General features: G+C 37.2%; 1 protein-coding gene across 1 annotated transcript in view; it reads right to left on the reverse strand.

The window, feature by feature from the left end:
* Positions 1-20,530, reverse strand: part of PLAA (phospholipase A2 activating protein) — a 38,768-nt gene that overhangs the window by 10,951 nt on the left and 7,287 nt on the right. Inside the window, exons 3-9 of the mRNA XM_008519050.2 lie at positions 11,505-11,605; positions 11,301-11,421; positions 9,300-9,467; positions 8,697-8,832; positions 6,385-6,554; positions 2,840-2,997; positions 1,941-2,160 (exon numbers count right to left, since the gene is read on the reverse strand). Of these exons, the coding sequence (XP_008517272.2) occupies positions 1,941-2,160; positions 2,840-2,997; positions 6,385-6,554; positions 8,697-8,832; positions 9,300-9,467; positions 11,301-11,421; positions 11,505-11,605 (1,074 nt within the window). The remainder of the gene's footprint in view (positions 1-1,940; positions 2,161-2,839; positions 2,998-6,384; positions 6,555-8,696; positions 8,833-9,299; positions 9,468-11,300; positions 11,422-11,504; positions 11,606-20,530) is intronic.

The following is a 20,530-nucleotide window of genomic DNA, read 5'->3' on the forward strand; positions in this document are numbered from 1 at the left end:
AACCCCTGGACTCATTAACTCGTGTCAAACAGCGCATTCAGTCTGGGGATCCAACAGGGAACAAGAGTGCTTGTATCTGCTGAAGCTCACAGCCTACTAGAGAAGAGAATTACAAAGGGGATGCCCGCTACAAAGGAAATGGATTCCCACATATACGTTTACCAATGTGTGGTGTGTGTGTATATATGTTGTTAGTACCTCAGGGAAATAATCAGAGGCATCTGCAAAAAGATATATGTAAGGATGCTTATAAAGTCAGAATATCAGAAGAGCAAAAAAAAAAAAAAAAAAGCCAAACAGTTGTTAGATTTCCAGACGGAGCCAGCTGCTTTAATATCTGTCCTCCATCTCACAAAATAGCTTACACAGTACTGTACTCATGTGTTCATTCTTTTGTACTATAGTCTGAAATTCAAGTAACAGAAATATCCAGGTAATAAACATCTCATTTTTTTCATTTTTCTGTCAAGTGCAACTACTGGGAGGGTCACATCGTTTATAGTTCAGTGGTGAGTCAGTCTGATAATTCTGTTTACAAGTCAACATGCAGATGAGACTAGATTTATTATGTGAAGAGGCAATGGAATTTTGAACTAGAGGAAGAGGAGATAATTGGGAGCACGAAGTATCTACAAGAGAATAAGGAAAATGAGGACTCGTACACGAAAAATGGAGTTAGAAATAACAGCAGGAAACCATTAACAATAAAGTGCCAATTTCAAAATTGTATTTAGAGCTGGCCCTGTACCTAAGAAAAGAGGAAGCATTTTATTTCCTCTTGTACCACAGCCTCAGTTCCCAGGACCCAGAACTCAGGCTAATGCTACTAGAATTATAATCCATTTCCAAGGAGCCAGGACTCAGACTAGCACCACTAGACTTATAATTCATGAACTGGCATGAGAACCTTATCCCATTTACAACATTTCAGACACTGTACACTATGTTACAAACAGCTGACTGAGCTAATTACAAACATATAAAATGAACATGTAGAATATAAATCACATACAAATTAAAACTATCCACAATTCAGTCTTAGATTTGATGTACAATTAACCAATTGAGCCTCATGTGAAAACAAAATTTCTGTTTACTAAAATTTCACCAAAAAATATATTATCTATATATATATATTTTTTTTTTTTTGAGGAAGATTGGCCCTGAGCTAACATCTGCTGCCAATCCTCCTCTTTTTGGTGAGGAAGCCTGGCCCTGAGCTAACATCCGGGTCCGTCTTCCTCTACTTACTTTTTTTTTTTAAAAAGATTTTATTTTTTTCCTTTTTCTCCCCAAAACCTCCCGGTACATAGTTGTTATATATTCTTTGTTGTGGGTCCTTCTAGTTGTGGCATGTGGAACGCTGCCTCAGCGTGGTTTGATGAGCAGTGACATGTCCACGCCCAGGATTCGAACCAACAAAACACTGGGCTGCCTGCAGTGGAGTGCACGAACTTAACCACTCGGCCACGGGGCCAGACCCATTCCTCTACTTTCTACGTGGGACGCCTGCCACAGCATGGCTTGACAAGTGGTGCCATGTCTGCACCCAGGATTGGAACCAGTGAACCCTGGGCTGCCAAAGCAGAACGTGCAAACTTAGCTGCTACACCACCAGGCCAGCCCCTAAATATAGATTTTTAAAAGAAGCAACTATATAAAGGAATTTACAAGTTTCTTTTCCTTTTAAACAAATGAATTAAAATTTCTTCATTTAGTTTACAGTGTGGCTGTATTTTTGAAAGAGAACAATTTACAATTGTTTCTACAAATACAGAATTACTATATGTGAGGCTTAAAAATATGAATGTGAAGTAAAAATCTGTTGTAGATCTTGGCTTTTATTTAAACAGCAATCATAATGGGTATTTAAACACATGAACAAAAAAGAAAATCAACACTGATGGAAGTTCGTAAGACTTAACACAAGCCTAACTTACCTGTAAATGGATCAGAAAAACTGGTGTTCCCAAGCCCCAGCATTTGACCTTTCGTATTATCAATAATAAATTTAGCCACTTGATCCAAAAACATGGGATTCAAATCATTCTTCTGCAAGAAGTTGTATGCAGCTAACCAGGGATCATCAGTGATGTTATATGGCAATTTATATGATGGTCCACCTTCATTGACATCAATTGAGAAAACATAATCAAATTCCTTTAATTGGAATATAAGAAGGAGACAAATGATTACTAACTTATCTGTTCATATATATTAGTGGCATATATAACACAAATGTTATGTGTTCTTTATTTTAATAATTATAGTACTTAAACTTTCTCCAAAACGCAATGCTAAAATCTTTCGCTTGGCACATAACAGCAAGCACCTCTGTGTGCTGCAAGATTAGTATTTCACTGGGAGTGAAGGTGGGGGACGGATTACGACTACGTATTAATTCTAAGGCCAAAGGTGCGTTTCCAGTTGGTTGATCTCAAGGCCACAAGTATTAGCTATTACCATGCTCCACTCATCAAAACATGCTGGCATTATAAGCACTGCCCTGCAGGGTCCTCATGCCATGTCAAGTTAAATACGGTTGGGCATGAAGCATTGGACGAAAGGTGGCACAGAAGCTCCTAATCCAAAATGGTTGGGAACAGCTTACGTATGGAAACTACTAATCTGTTTATCAAATGCAGTTCTCTCTACATAAAAACAGAGTTTTAAAAAAATCTATTACAAGACAGGAAAAAGAGAAAATTTCCCATAGAAACATATTTTAAAAGGTCAAAACACCAAAGAGAATTTTATAGCATGGGGAAAAGGGAAAAGAAAATCTTAATTTGTCTAATGCTTGAAGATAATGGTAATCAGAAAGTAGAAGTCCACATACTTTCCCTTCATATAAAACTTTTCCAGATGTTTGCTGAGTAGCACCAGATGAGCCAACAACATCACCAATTTTTATCCACCTTCCTTCACTGACACTCCACTGATAGGCTTCGACTTTCTCCCCATCTCTGATTAGACGAGTCTGTCCTTCTCTAGTACCTTAAAACAAAAATTTTAAGAATCAAAGGTAGAATGCAAAGAAAAATTCAGAAACATTTAGATAGAAAATTTTTAACATTAAAATTTATACATAAAAGATAATATGTATTTTGGTTTAATAGAAAATTTTATTTAAAAAAAGATTTTAAAATGTAATTCTACTGGAAAGTGACCAAAAAGGTAATAATAGTTAAAAGGAAACTTTATTAAAGGAATGTTAAAAAAAAATGTGATTTTTCTAGAAAGTAGCTGGCCCATTGAAAATAAAACAAGTTTTATTACTCAGTATCTTCTGACAACACTTTCATTTCAGTAAATCACTCTCCACTCTTCTTGCTGATCAGGCCAAAAAGTGTCGAAGGGTCTGATTCCTCTTTCTCTCAACCCCACAGTGAAACCTTCAGCAAATTCTCTCAGCTCTATCTTTAAAATATATCTAGAAAAGTACTTCTCACCATCTCCGTAGCTACCCACTGGTACCCTATCATTTCTCAGCCAGACTGATTCAATGGCCTCCTACTCCTGCCCTGGGAGTCCCAGTCTATACTCGACCTGGCAACCACAGAAATTCTTTCACAAGTTTAAGGAGCTCCTGACACTCCTATGCCATAGACCTTTCAATGACTTCCCATCACACTGTCGGTTAAAGCCTAAGTGCTTGAGCGGCGTACAAGGCCAGACAGAATCTGCCCCCACCATCCCCTCTGACCCCATCTTCCACTACTCCTCCCTCATCTCATCACCCTCCGTCAGCCACAGAGTCCGCACTGGCTGTTTATTCTGCCTATGACTCTCTCACACAGACGCTGGCAAGATTTGCTCCCTTGCCTCCTTAAGGACCTTACTTGAACGTTACACTCCCAGCAAGGCCTTCAGTGGCAGAGACAGCTAGCGGTCCTTCAGAGACTCATGCTCCTCTTCCACAGGGTAGCACCGTAGCTGTCTAGTGACACTACTCAGCCCCCTTGCATCTGCCAGTCCCTAGCTGTCACACACTGAGTAATGGTCAGTGGAATCTGGGTGAGTGTGATACAGGCCAGTTCTAGGCCTGGTCCATCACCTTCTACTCTAGTCTCTCTTACCCTGTCTGGTGGCTGGATGTCTATACTCGAGGTGATCTTGGAAGCCACATGTCGAAGATGGTGGTTTCCAACAGCCTGGGTCCCTGAATGAGCGTGAGGAGCAAAATTACTCTACAAACATGCTCCAGAATATCCTGCCGGCAATTGAACTTTAAATGGGCAACAAATAAACTTCTCTTGAGTGAAGTCACTGAGATTTTGGGGTTATCTGTGACAGGAGCTAGTGCTATCATTATACATTCCCTGACAGTTGTATTTAAGATTATACAACAGCCCCAACCCTGCTTTATTTTTCCCATAGGACTTAGCATCATCTTACATACTTACACGTCCCTTTGGCTATCTGTTGCTTTCCCTAGAGCTTAGAATAATGCCTGGCACACATTAGGTACTTGGTAAATATTTACTGAATGTATATATACAGTGATGAAAAGACTACATTTTTGTAAAAAACTGTAAGAATGTTAAAAACAGGATATAATGCAGCAGTTCTCAAACTTTTAGTTTCAAGATCTCTTTACAGTCACAAAGTTATTCAGAAGAACAAAGAGCTTTTTCTTATGTGGGTTATATCAATTGATTTATGGGATTTGATATTTAAAATGAGAAGAGTAAAAAATGTATTTACTTCATGAAAAACAATAGATCTATTACATATTGAATAATAGTTTAATGAAAAATAAAATGTATTTTTAGAAATTTAGTGACAAGACTGTCATTGGTTTAGATTTTTGTAAATCTCTTTACTTCCTCTCTTACTAGAAGACAGCTGGACTATCATATCTGCCTCTGCATTCAATCTGTAGTTTTGGTGGAAGCATATGAAGAAAATCCAGCCTCACACAGATAGTACAGTTGAAAAAGAGAGGACTAGTTTAATAGCCTTTTCAGAAAAATGTGGAAAATCAACAAGCAGTAGGTCCTTGAAGTTTACAAGATAGAATCTGAAACCATACCAATGAATTTTTCATGCTCTATTACACTAAAATCTATTGGTCTATCTTACACTTTGAATGACTCTTTTATCCACGAACTTGTCATTTGGAAAATACTGGTTCACTGAGATATCCAGATCTTCCACGTTTATACATTTTATTATTCAACATCAAAAAATCCCATTTGTTAATATTACCACTGGTATCATTAGAACAGTCTTCTAAGTACTGGGAAACTGTCAAGCTCCTGGTGGCAGATCAAAATTTCCCAAAATTTCAATTTTCACTTGAAAGTTTGAATTTTACCTTTGGCAACAAATGCCGTCAGATGTTTTCCTTAAAGTGACATGTTCACTTTGTTCATTTTCAAAACATGTAAGCCAAATACCAGCCTAAATGACCATAGTTAGTGGTTCTTTGAAATAAAAGTGGCATTCCATGAAAAAAGGGAACAGTTCAGCCGGCAACTCAAATGACTGCACAACACCGATCCCTGAGACACCATGGTACTTTGGTACACTTTATGGGTACTTTACATTGTCATCCAGAATATTAAAAAAGACATGTAATAAAAGGGTCAAGAGGTAATAAAATTAACCTTAATGCTTCATCAAGGACATTCTTAAGGGCAGATGGCATTTTTTTTTTTTACTATGACTGTATGCCAATGAGGAACACAAGGACCACCAGAGTATGTGGGGCCACTGCCTTGATTTGTATATTCAGGAGCCAGCAGTTTTACCCATCGGTGCTTTTGTACATAAGCGCAAATGTTAACACAGTGTAAAGTCAAGTAACATCTTAGTATTGTAAAGCTAGTTTTGACCTTATGGACACCCTGAAAGGATCACAGAATTCTCAGGGGTCCACAGACCAAGTTCTGAGAAATGCTGATACAATGGATCAGGGACATATCCAACCCCAGACTCACGTGAGACAGCTGCTGTCCTCTGATTTCAAATTCAAATGATCCCCAACTCACTAAGAAGACATTGCTTTCTTTAAACTCACTTTTATTTTGAGTCTGCATAATCTCTCTCAGGGAATCCAATCAACCAAAAAGTATTAAATGAGTGACTTTTGAGTACCTATATATGAGCTAACACTGGGAAATTTACTTAAAAAATCAAAAACAAGATTTCTATTTATGGGGAGCTTAGGTCAAAGTCTTTAAAACTGTGTGTGAGAGGGGAGAACATGGTTTCTCATAGTGGTTATACGCAATGGTAAAAATTCTCAAAAATCAGTATCTGGCAATGAGAATAGCACTGAATGACTAGCAAAACAAGCGTTTTTTTCTTATTACCCTAGTTATTCCAAAAGTCAAATATGGTAGCATCTTTTACTACTAGACACACTAAAATATTTACCAGGTTCATTCAGATGCTCCCTCCCAGGAAGCTGCTCGGCATTGATGTCCCCTAAATCACCAGTTTTGGAGTCAATGGTTGCCTGAGAGAGTTCTTTCTCAAAAGCCTTGATTTCCTCAGCACTTGCTGTCCGATCTTCTGATTCTGTAAACACTCTAATAATGCCATCACTACAAGGGAAAACAAACTGATTTTATGTCATTGTCAGTGTATTAACATTATCATACCTGAATGATGCAAAACAAAAATCATCTGTTATCTGTGAATAGGAGAAACACTACCATGTATTTATTACTGGGTGCAGCACTATGCTGACTTCAGCACATGCCACCCTTTACTTTCTAAAGCAACGTACAGAGTGGAAAAAGACTATTTAAAGGAAAAGTTAATGACAAAGGACAGAGAAATAAATATTAAACACAATTTCCAACTCCAAGTGAAATATTTAACCTCATAAAAATCTAGAGATACAGTGTACACTTTTAAAGTCAATATTACGTATGGTAATTAAGAAGGTATGAAGAAGGGTAGTGGGCTGGTTTACTTTATAAAGAGCTTGAATACCCAACAGAAGTCTTAGAAAACAGCAGAATGTTGAATATGTGTTCATTAGGGAAACACGGAGTCTGTCTTCACTATGCTATCAACTACCAACGTAACCCCAATCAAGAGAAAAACGGCCTCGCCTTTGCACGAGATGGCAGTCCTCAACCTCTGTCCTCAGCAGAATGAGTTCATCTCCACGATTTCTCTCCTAACTTCTGGGGTAGGGAAGGCAAGTTAGCTGCTTTCAACTTACTAATCCCACCCAGTTCTACAGAAAAGTTTGTTTCTTACTCAACCTTCCACCAACATCAATTTCACCTTTCAATTTATTTTCTTCAACTTTAAATATACTTGGGGGAAAAAAACTAAACCAACCAATCAACCCCCAGCCCAGCTGAAACGTAAAACATCTCCACTTTACTGGACCCTCTTTTTCTTGCCTTCAACACCAGAGGAGTGTATAATGCTTTCTTTCACCCATTTCCTCAAACAACTCTTTATCTGTCTCCTCTTATTTAACTTTCTATAATTTTCTACCCAAATGTGACATCAAAAAAATCACTAAAAACATCCTTCAACCAAATCCAAAAGCTTGTCTAACTTTCCATTCTTTAACCCCTCACGTACTTGACAGTGACCATAATCTCCCTCGCAAATCTCCTTCTTCATCTCTGAACGTCAACATCTGGATTCCTTTTTCTGTTTAGCCTACGGGCTTCCCTTTCTCTACCCACGGTACATCACAAGATTCGGTCCTTAGTTTTCTGTTCCACCTCCTCTGTTTCTTCCCTCAGAGAAAGGTGTTCTATCGCCTGACTTTGGCAGTTCTGTGCTAATCTTTATCTTCAGTCTCAGTTGTTACAGCTGGCTCCAGTCCACTATGGTCCACTGGCACGAGTGTGGCTCATCAACCCTCAGACGTCAGGAAGCCTAAAACCCAAGTCTTCACCTTCTGCATTAAACCAATTCTACCACTTCCCATTTTTATTAATGCAGACTTCCAATCACCAAGTCTGAAGCTTCATTGTTTTCTTTCATCCCCTTTCTGATCATTTCCTCTGCATTATTTCATTTCTCCGTCTCTCATCCATCAGCATTTTGGGGCTAGTATTTCATAACTTTACATTCCACTATTGCAACTGCTTTCTAAATTGCTTTCCTGTCCACTGTCACCACTAGTTAAATCCAACATACATATTTAATAATTCACAAGCTCTGCTTTAACCATATTACTTCTTGCTCAAGAGCTACACCCTTTAATACCAAGTACTGAATCTAAAAAATGCCTGGCATTCTAGGGTCTCCATAATTAAGCCCCTTGCCTAATATCCACTATTCCCCAGCATTAGTCTCCACCATTTTCCTTCACCTCCTATACATGTCACTTTCATTCCATGCCACATCTTTACTTACACTGTTTCTTTTGATAGATATTCTCATTTCCCTTCTTACTGATTATCTTTCAAAATCCAATTCAAATTTCTTCTTCTCCAGAAAGTTTTCCCACACTAATCTCTACCTTCTCTAACTTCTTTTGCATTCAATGTTGTGACTACACAGCTTGCGGTACACTACTAGTATAATACATCATGTCGTAATAGTGTAAAAGCTGTTACCCTACCACTGTTTTGTCCAGTAACAGTAATAAGCATATGGTCTCCCCAATTCATCTGAAATATTCATGGCTTACCTCTGTGCACTCTAATGTCTACCAAAGGCCTATCTGTAAATGAGCATTATTTATTCATTGACTAGAATATAAATACCTCGCACCAACCACAATGTCACCATTGTCTAGCACACAGCAGCACCATATAGACTGAGCTGGAAGTCGGATTGTTTGAGCACATTCCCCACGTTTCCAGATTCTCAGAGATCTGTCTTCTGCTGTTGTCACAAAATCTAAAATTCATGAATATAGGAAAAATTAGTTTGAACAAATAAAATTAAGTAAATTTATACATACCATCTTTCTAGATAGGCATACTGATTTTTTTTAACCCTAGGGTATTTTTAAATTATAGCTTTAAATTTTCTGTACTTGTCACATACCACATACAACTTCATAAATCATGTTTTTATACATTTCACATCTTACATACTCTACTATACTTTACGCCAATAAATTATACAAAGTCTTTCCTCAGATATCCGAGAACTTTTACAACACAACCATCAAACCTGAACTAATATAAAGAGGATCATACAATTTTATTCTTTAGGAAAAAGATACTTATGAAATAAAGTTACTAAATTATTCGAGTTATAGTTAATAAATTGACGTAAGTCATCAGCCCTCCCCCCTCCACCTCAAGAATGGGAAGGAACAATGCTCCATACAAAATTATAAATACATGGTATAATCTTACCTTTACAATTTGGAAAGACAGATATGCTATAAATATAATTTGTATGCCCGTAATATACTTCAAGACACTCGCCAGTGATTTGCCACCTTCTAATACTAGCATCATTTGCACAGGAAAGAAATTCTGTTTCACTCAAAATTGCCAAACCTCTTACACAGTCTTCATGACCTGTATTAAAAAAAGAAAAATATAAACCAATAAAATGGATCATTTGGTTGATGGTTCTATGTATTTCACAAATACTATAAAACATGTTAGTGAGTAGTAGAAACTGATTTTCAACTTTAAGAAATTAATTTTTTTCTGTAGAAAAGCCTGTTGACCAAAATTTGTATTTTAGGTTTGGCAATTATTTTTTATCATCAGTCTTGGGAAGTTATTTTATATTTGTTGTATCTTCTCCAAATTAGTTCTTAAAACTCTCTAGAAACAGGATTTTAATCTCCACAATTTTCCATTTTTATCTGACAATTCAACTTTTCTTCCTCAATAACAAGAGTAATTCATATCACACACGCTATTCAACTATAACAGAAATATATAACAAAGAGTAAATATGCCCTAAATTTCTCAACATACAATACTGAGATGAATATTTATAAAGCACTAGAGAAAATTAAGAAAAATTAAGATTACAAAAAGGTTCCAACTATTTAAGAGTTTGAAATAAAACCTTCATCAGAGAAAAGTAAACTTTAATATGAAAGAATAGGTTGAGAGAGATTAATTTATCTAAAACCACACAATTAGCAGCAAAGCTAAAGCAAGAATTCAAGTTTCTTGTCTCATAACCCTATCTCTGGATTCAATTAAATGATAACTTCTCCTACCCCTTTGATTCAACAAAAACACAAATATAAAGCCAAACATTGATGCTTTAACAATGGAAACATTTCACAATTTATATAAATGCAGGTATTAAAATAAAATAAACATTAATGATTACTGATTTTTTTGAAAAGGCAAGAATTTACAGAATAAACTTCTTGCAATATGTTCTTAATTATGTAAATGGATATGTAGTATATATATTCCACTTATTAAAAGATATTCAATGTTTTTAAAAACTTCATAAAATTCAATTTCTTTCAATATTAATTGAAGCACTGTAGAAGACATCATTACAATTTTTTTTAAGGACAAAACATTCTCTGAAGCTTGTGATCTAATAAGGTAGATCAGAAGTCCAAACTTTCCCCATGCTCAAGACTTGCTCATTTAGATTAGCTATGACAGATTAATAAACAACTTGATGCATATATTATGTATGGAAACAAACAGAGGGATTCTTAGTTATAACTTATTGTCCATTTTACAACTACAGATAGTTTTATCTGCACAAAAGGACTTCATGCACTATTATCCAGAGTGGTGATCAATTTTTAAGGAGTAAATAAAAGCAAAGAAAAAACGAAAATTCACACCAAAAATGCAATTGCCACAAGAGTAAATCAGCAATACTAATATTAGACAGCAGATGCCTCAGCATAGGAGTTATTTAATAGCTGAAGTTTAAAAAGACTGCCCACCTAAAACCACCTCACAAACGAAGCCTAAAATTTGTCATTATTCAACAATTTACTTCAATATTAATAAAAGCACTTATGTTTTCTTTCATAAACGAAGGTAACATTATTGACCCACCATCAGTGAGGCTTTCTCATGCTTGCAAGTTTCAGGTTGAATTTGTTCAAATGACAATCAAAAACGCAACTGCATAACAAAAATTACATACATATAATACAGAGAAGCAGTTACAAACATTATAGCTGATCAGGTAGCTATTTATTAGTCCACATCTGATCCTTTAATGAGAAGTCTCATTATATCTTTTAAAAAGATATTAAGTATTAACCATGAGAAAAATTACATTCACTCAAATTAAATGGCTCAAATACACTGTTTTCAAATACTACTTTCAAGCTTCTAAACTTTTGAGAAAAAACCATCTAAGCAAATATGAAGCAAGGAGATGATAAAAATTGTCTACTCTGATCTCACCTGAAAAAGTCCTCTCACACCTTCCAGCCTTCCACAGTTTAATAGTCTTGTCTGCTGATCCAGTTAACATCAAGCCCTGTTCAGGTAAGATTTTTACTGCCCATACTGCAGCTGTATGACCCTGTGAGTAAAACGAGTATCAAGCTAAGTTGCCACAGAATCACTATATTTATTATCCAGAACAGTCACACAGAATTATTGTACCTGTAGGGTCATCATGCACTTGTCATTCAGCCAGACCTTAGCAGTGGTGTCCCATGAGCCACTAAGTAATGTCCCAAATTTTCCAGATGAAAGACTACAAACTAAAGGAAAAAAAGACATTAGTTAACACATTTTCATATAGAAAAATGCTTATCCTTGCTAGATAGTAAAGCATTGCAATTTTAAAAACAGTGAAGTGACAGTATCTTAGCCAGTTAAGACTGAACTCAATGGAGATGCAGAAGAGTGCAGTGGTGGCGAGCACAGACTCTGGTGCCAGACTTGCCAGTCGTACCTATGCCTCTCATGAGCTGACCACAGGGATATTATTCAACCTCAAATTCTTCATTTGTAAAATGAGGGAGCAGGATTAAGTGATTGCACAATCCCTTCCAGTTCTAAGAAACCACACAGGAAGATAATGCAAATGATTTTGAAATGCTGTTTATATAAATATTTAGAGTCGCTTTAGTTAAAATGATAAAAAACTGGAGCAGAGCTAAATGTTCAACAGTAATGGAATGGTTAATTACCTGTCTTATCATCTTGATGTAAAGTTATACAGGTTAAGAATTATATATATGAAAAATTATCTAAAAACATAGAAATAAGGGGCCGGCCCAGTGGCGCAGCAGTTAAGTTCACACGTTCCGTTTTGGCAGCCCTGGTTCGCAGTTTAGATCCCGGGTGCGGACCTACGCACTGTTTGTCAAGCTATGCTGTGGCAGGCGTCCCACATATAAAGCAGAGGAAAACGGGCACAGATGTTAGCTCAGGGCCAGTCTTCCTCAGCAAAAAGAGGAGGATTGGTGGTGGATGTTAGCCCAGCGCTAATCTTCCTCAAAAGAAATAAATAAAAATAAAATTAAAAAAAAAAAACATAGAAATCAAGAGAGTTCTGATTAAAAATGGCAGATTGTTGGGGGCTTGCCCCATGGCCGAGTGGTTAAGTTCACGCACTCCGCTGCAGGTGGCCCAGTGTTTTCGTTGGTTCGAATCCTGGGTGCAGACGTGGCATTGCTCATCAAACCACCCTGAGGCAGCGTCCCACATGCCACAACTAGAAGGACCCACAATGAAGAATATACAACTATGTACCGGGGGGGCTTTGGGGAGAAAAAGGAAAAAAATAAAATATTTAAAAAAACAGGAAAAAAAATGGTAGGTTGTTTGGCCAGCCCGGGGGGGCGGGGGGATGGGGGCGCGCGCAGCGGTTAAGTTCTCACATTCCGCTTCTCAGTGGCCCGGGGTGGGCTGGTTCGGATCCCGAGTGCGGACATGGCACTGCTTGGCAAAAGCCATGCTGTAGTAGGTAGGCGTCCCACATATGAAGTAGAGGAAGATGGGCATGGATGTTCGCTTAGGGCCAGTCTTCCTCAGCAAAAAGAGCAAGATTGGCAGCAGTTAGCTTAGGGCTAATCTTCCTCAAAAAAAATGGTAGATCATCTACAGTAATGTCATAAGTGGTATTAATCTACAAGGACAAAGAAAACAGAAAACAACATAACTGACTTAACAAAAGGGAGGAGGTTATAATTTAAACACTCACACAGAGGGATTAGAAGCAGAGCAACTGGCCCCACAAAACTATGAGACTCAGTCTCCAGCTACTAGGTTGGAGGTTGACGCTATACAGAGGACTTGAAAAATGAGAAGAGTGATGCAAAGTCTGCACACAACACAGTGCAACACTAGGTGTCTCCTCTCAGCCTACAGTGTCAGGAGATTGACCCCCACCCACTGCGGAGACTAGAGGTGTATTCTCTGGAGGAACTGAAGTAGAGTGTCCAGATCCAGGCCACTAGGCATAATAAAGCGCTGGATAAGGAGCCCTACGAAATGTAAGGGAGAATAGGCAGAATGTCTACATCCTGAAACGTGGTACCAACAGGCCTCTGCTTCCACAACACCAGCAGCCAGGCATAGATCCCCCTCCACCTACGTAAGAGGTGGAGAACTTCTCTAGAGGACTGAAAAATGCTAAAGAACTCTAGATATGGACATTTGAGAGGGTTTCCCGTCTAAAAAGTCAGACTGCCACCAAATCAGCATTGAATGAAGCCCACCAATTACCAAGCTCCATCTATACAAGCCAAACACTTTTCAACCAACTTCTCTGTACCTTCATTTTTTTTTTGGCACCTGAGCTAACAAATGCTGCCAATATTTTTTTTTTCCTGCTTTATCTCCCCAAATCCCCCTGGTACATAGTTGTATATCTTAGTTGCAGGTCTGTACCTTATTGTTAAATATGAGCAGCCAATCTAATACCAACAGCCATTCAATAAAAGTCTCCAACATGAAAGAGAAGAATCAAAACAAACAAAAATAAGGGGGAATGGGTTGGAGGATCCAGAAGAAATAAATCCAATTTTAAGAAGCAGAAAAAATCTTCACTACTATATTATCTGCAAATAGATAAGATACTATATAAAAAGGACTAATGAGAGGACAAGAAAATAAAGCTAAAAATAGAACTGAACTAAAAAAAAATAATAGAACTAGGAAAAAAATAGAAAAAGTCTGCTGAGAGTTAGACCAAAAAGGAAAAGACATGAAAAACAGGAAATAGAAGTTAGAAAATAATTTCAGAGTGTTTAGCATCCAACTAATAGGGATTCCAGAAAGAAATAACGGGAAGGGGGAAGCATGCAAAGAGGACAAAGAAATAGTTCAGGTGATGGACATGAAAATCTAGACTGAATGAAGCCACAAAAGTGCCCAGTGAAAGGCACTTTCAGAAACAGAGGCAAAAATGCATTGTGAAATTTTACAACATCAGAAAGAGAGAAGATTCTAAAAGCTTGGGAGGGGACCAGAAGAGTGTCCCATAGAAAAGACAGTGAATCAGAACAGCATCAAATTCTCAACAACATCATACACTAAAGACAACAGAGCACTGCCTTCAAAAATCTGACACTCACTGGTTTTAACACAGGCTTCTATGTCTAGTCAAATTAACAGTCAAATGTAAGGGTAGAAGAAAGCCATTTTCTAATACGCAAATATAAAATATATTTACCCCCATGTCACAGCTTTCTTAGGAAGCTGCAACAGCTGTATTACACTAAAATGAAAGAGTAAGTTAAGAACGACATAAATGTGGGATCCAGGAAATAGATCGCCAAAGAAGATTCCAGGGATGACATTAGCCCAGGGAGCATTAATCCAACAGTAGGCTAGCAGGGTGCAAGAGGGAAGTTTACAGGAAAAACATGGAACAGACAAATATTTTAATTGAGTGTGGTAGCCATTAGTGATCTTCATTTAATATTTTCTGCTCTTCACCTCCTAAGCAAAAGGCAAGATTGAACTTTTCTATTTCCTTTGGCTTTAAGCATGCCACATGACTTGTTCTGGCACTGAAAAATGAGCAGAAATAATGCTACTTTCAGGTAGAAGCTTTAAGGACAGGTGCACAGTTAAGCCCTGCTTCCTCTCCACTGTCTGTGAAAGCACATGTTGAGATGAAACCTCGGTCATCCCAGATCATGAGTGATTACAAGGAGCAGAGGCCACTGCTGCACTGGATCTGAAAAACGCAAAGCAAATTACTGGGTTAAGCCACTGAGATTCTGGAGTTACTGCTTACCACGATATCATCTAGCCTGCCTGACTGATGGAAAATTGGTAGCAAAAATAAGGCACCGCTGAAACAAAAATCTAAAATATATGGCATTGGCTTAACGGGCAGGTAACGAGAAGACTGTAATCAGAGAATGGAAGACTGGAGATCCTTATTATGAAGTGAGGAACATCTGGTGAAACTGTTGCTGGCAATAACTCAGGATATGATAAACTTGTAGTCTGAAGAAAGAGGTTGGAAAACGGGACTTCTGTGATAGGTGTTGCTTGCTATTGGCTACATTTGACGAAGCACTAAAAGAATGGAATGAGATCAAGAAGAAGTGGCTGGTTCTCAAGAAGGAACGAAGAGTCCAGAAACAGTGACTTGCAGGACTGGAAGAGCCAACTGCTTCTCAAACCCAAATGAAAAATATACACCTGAGGCAGCCTTCCAACAGCAAAGGACAACTGAAACTCAGCCATGCAACAGAAACAAATCAAAAACACGGCCATCATGCACAGTGCCAAAACTTCCAAATGGATTTAAAGTATTTTCAAAGCAAAGAAAATTAAGGTTGTCCGCCCAAAAATTAACGCTTTCAATTGGGCATACAGCTCAGGAAAAAGAATCTAAGCTTTCCCATTCAAATCTGACAGGCTCAAGGTTTCAGCAGTTAAATCTGGAGAGGCAGGCAGGGGAAGAGGGAAGGAGAGGCAGGGAGAAATAGTAAATCTAGACTATAACTGAGGGTATGGCTATTGACACAGAGATTGGACTGGAATTGAAGCCTAACAAGTTTTTAAGAGTTAGACTGCCAGGAACTAAAAAAGGCTGTGACTGTCCAAGGCTTAAAATGATCCTTGTGTACCCAACTCCCACAAGCAGAAAGCAAGCTGAGAAAGTTGCTTAGTCCCCAAGGAGCAACTTCAATGTCACCAAGGAGAATAAGAGACAAGAGTAACCCAGAGGGTCCCAAAGCAGAACCATAAAGAACAATGGATTGAGGAACCCCTTTTAGAGATCAGAGGGAACTGATTACAAAAATCTACCAATCTCAGAGGAGAAGGGTGTCCCTGAAACGGCCACCCATCTGAATTCCAGAAAGAGTACAGATTAGAAACTGCTGTCTTGCATTGCTCACTTTTCTGAATGGGAGTGTTTGTTCTGATTCCCCTATCCCTGTTCCACAACTGCATATGGGGTGACAGGTGACAGATACTTGTTTTTAGCCCATAGACCTCTGAATTTAAGAGGAACTATATCTGGAGCTGATGTAGAAACACCTGAGCATCACCCCTGCGATGTTTAGAGTACTAAGTATCACCCAAGATTCTTGTCTTTGGGCTTGATGCTGTAACTGGATGGGACTTTTGGTTTGTCTGACACGGAGAGAGGTGGGTATTTTGCTTGCAGAAGGAAGAGCAAGCTGAGTAACTGGTGACCAGAGGCAGGCTGTGTTAGCTCCCCCTTTTTGGGCACTGGCATTTGCCCAAAAGTGGTATGATGGCACTTTCCTCCTCCGTTTGAAGTAGGCACAGCCTGATACATGCATCAGTCAACAGAAGAAATGGTGGCCGACACTTTCAGACAAATGTTTTTAAGAGACAGTACCTTATTATTCATATTGTCCTTTCACTGCCACAACCACCACTAAAGCACATGTAGAGAGGAAGCCCCATCAGCCTGGGTCCCTGAGAAACTCCTGACGAGCAAAGCTCCCTCAATAATCCATGATGAATACATATTTTGTGTTCCCCCACTGAAATCTGGGAAGTGTTACCATACCATAACCTAGACTATCCTGACTCATTCTACGTTAGAATATGTGAAAAAAGTAATAGGAATTTGACAGATCTTTGCAATATTTGTAAAGAATCAGCTATAGTTACACAGAAAGATACGGAAACAAGAAGGGGGTCATTAACTTTAGGAAAAACACAAAAGTTTTAAAACTACATATGCATTATGATTACATTTAAACAAGCATTCTCCAAACTTTGTTACCTACTCTGTTGTAGAAAAATTTTAAGTGACTTTCATAAATACACACAATACACTAAGACAAAAATTAAAAATAAGTGGAATAGGAAAGCAGGACAAAAGGAAAACAGGAACAGTACGTAAAATGCGTGACATGAGGTCATGAACAGGTGCTGGTGTTGGGCCTCTGCAAAGAAGTACTTTACTTAGTAATAACACCTAAGAGCTATGAAGGGCTTACCATGTACCAGACACTGTAAAAAAGTGCATCGCATTCCACAAGAACCCCAGGAACTAAATGCTATTACTCTCATTCAACAGATGAAGAGACTAAACTTCAGAGAGATTAAATGATTTTAATCTTTAGGATGAAAAAAGATTCGATGCTCAGGAAACGCACAAACAGTCTTGGCAATGAGAACAGAAAACATCTCCTATGGATCCATAATGCATTACATGTGCTTAGTCATAGGGGAAAGACAGAAAGAGATTACTGTACAAATATATGATTAACGTGTTTGAATTCACATTCACTTTGGAAGTCAAAGTGAATTTTTCCATTTATATGAAAAGTTGCTTTTTAAATAAGTACATACTTTTAAAAAGATTGACTTAAATCTTATGCACTATCTTTTGGTTTTTCTTTTGATCTTTAAACTCAAACGCCTAGAAGGACAGTAAATTCAACCATTTGATCCTTATATTAATAATTTATTCATGTGCTAGTCTAAAAACAAAGAATCTTAAGTTTTTTGGAGACAGTTAATTTTTTAAAGCTTTCTTCTTTTTATAATCTTATTTCTCAGACAATAATTTATCTTCAAAAACCTACATCATACGATATATTTCCTAATGGATAATACTGTATCAAGCTGAATTAAAAATCAGAACTTATTTAATTTGCACTTTGATCCAGAAATGGATATTATACCTAAGTTACACTCACAAAAAAGCAAACTGGCATATGCACAAAGCCATTTATCATGGCACTATCTGCACTAGCAAAAGACTGGAAACTCAGATGTCCATCAATAGGGGACTGGTTGAATAAGTTGGAACAGTTACAGCAGAGCTGTACAATGAAGTACAATGCTGCTGCAAAAATGAATGAAGATTTCTAAACACTGCAATAAAGTCATCTCCAGAACAATATTATCAGGCAAAAATAGCAAGGGCAGAAAATTGCATATAGTGTTATCTTCTAAGAAAGGGACAATCTAAATACACATAATTGCTATTTTTTTTAAAAGGAAGAACAAAGTTAACACAAAATAGTTAATTATAAGGATGGATGGTGCAAGACGGCAATACAGACAGAATCTAGACTTCTCCGAATGTACCTTGTAGCGTAGTTTTTCCTTTGAAGATAAAAAACAATCCCAGTCAGCACCACTACAGCCCAAATTGAGGTTTCTAAATATGATGTTTCCACTAAAAGAAAAACAGAGAGCTTCTTGGCACAATGGGTGCTTTCAGGTCTAGAATAAAAAATGCATAAAGTGAACCTGGAACATCAAAAGCAAGGAAGACTACCGAAGGTCTTATCAAAAGGCCACAGGAGGTTTCCACTGGACAAATACAGGACAATTTGAGAATCAAAAACAAACAAACAAAAAGATGGTCGGCAACCAACTCATTCCGGAATCCAGTAAGAGGTGGGAGAGGGGGCAAGGCAATCATTTATCCCGTCTTCTCTGCATAAAAGTCTCACATGGTAACCAAAGAGTTGATGTGGGAAAATTCTATACAGAAAAATGCTATTAAATGCAGAAATAATGGTAGAATTCGAGTATAATCATTTTGCAAATTGTAATGAAATACTGGATCTATGCAATGATCATCAACAGATGCTAAAAACCATTATATAAAAGGATGATGGGAATTTTATAATGAATGGATGATACAACACTTCAACCCACCCATCAATCTTATCATCACAAAAAGAGAGATTATGTGCCTCCTGACATGCTACAGTAGAAAATATACAATACTACCCACAAACTATTCATGCCAAAAATATGAACCTGAACCTGATCAAGCTCCTAGATCTAACTAATAGCTGACAAAACATTGAGGGGATTGAGGAACATGTTAAAGGAAACAACAAGACGTAAATCAGCAAAGTTCGGATTGTAGGAAATTCTACAGGTACAATAAGTTGGTTTCAAATAGAGAGGGGGGAAAAAAGGGAAGAAACCAACAGATGGAAAGATATGTAGACCTTGTTTGGGTCACAATTCAAACCACCTGTAAAAAAAAATTCATGAAACAAATGGGTAAATTTGAACATTCACTAGATATTGAAAATAAGAAATTAGATTTTGTTTTGTCTTAGGTATCATAATGATATTGTTTTCTAAAAAAAGAGAATCCTTATCTTTTAGAGCAAACTAAAACTTTTATAGCATGCTATGGCCCATGGGCCACCTGTTTTTGTACAATGTACAAACTAAGAATAGTTTGTATACTTGTAAGTAGTTGAGGAAAAAAATTCAAAAATACTTCCTGACATGTGAAAATTATATGACATTCAAATCTCAGTATCCATAAATAAAGGTTTACTGAGACACAGACAGGCTTATCTCTTTATTTATTGTCAATGGCTGCTTCTGCACACAACAGCAGAGTTGAGTAGTTGTGAAAGAGACCATATGGCCTAAAATATTTACTATCTGGCCCTTTAGAGAAAAAGTTTGCCAAGCTCTACTTTAGAGCTACATATTGAACTATTCACAAATGAAACAGTATATTGGAAATTTCCTTTAAAATGTTGTGGAAGAGGAGGATGATGAAACAAGATAGTCCACATGTTGATAATCTTTGAAGCTATGTAAATACTTGGGTGAAAGAGATCATTGTATTGTTCTCTTTTACATATGTTTATATACAACTCATTATAAAATACTATGTCTCTACTTTCGTATACATTTGAAGATCTCCTTAGTAAAGTTAAAAAAAAAACTATCACTCTGTATTGAAGATTTCACACATATACACACAAAACATTTTACAAACTCTTTAAAGGAATTAAGTTAAAGTTTTTATGGACCATACTATTTGCTTAGTGATGTCCCAAACTATTCCAGATACATAAAAAAAATAAGTACCATACTGCACTGATTAAACATATCATTTTATAACAAAGAGCTGTTAAGCCGTACACAAATCTAGGAATATAAGAGAATCAGAAATATATACAAATCATAGAAAACAATATTCAAAAGTATTAAATATTGTTCAATAATGATACTAATGTCCTAAACACCTTCCTTCTGGATCTTCGATTTGCTGCATAAATATATACATAGCCAAAAGATAAAGAAATACTCCTAGTTTTCCAGAGTAAATGAATTCCTTGCACCAAATAGTTAAGAAACCAAAATCAAAAAGTATACTAAAATTATAGAGCCTCTTCCTTCCATAACTGAAAACTTTACTTTTTACACATACAAGCATGTCAACCTTTTCTGATGACTAC

Source organism: Equus przewalskii, chromosome 22, assembly GCF_037783145.1.
Source record: "Equus przewalskii isolate Varuska chromosome 22, EquPr2, whole genome shotgun sequence".
NCBI lineage: Eukaryota > Metazoa > Chordata > Mammalia > Perissodactyla > Equidae > Equus > Equus przewalskii.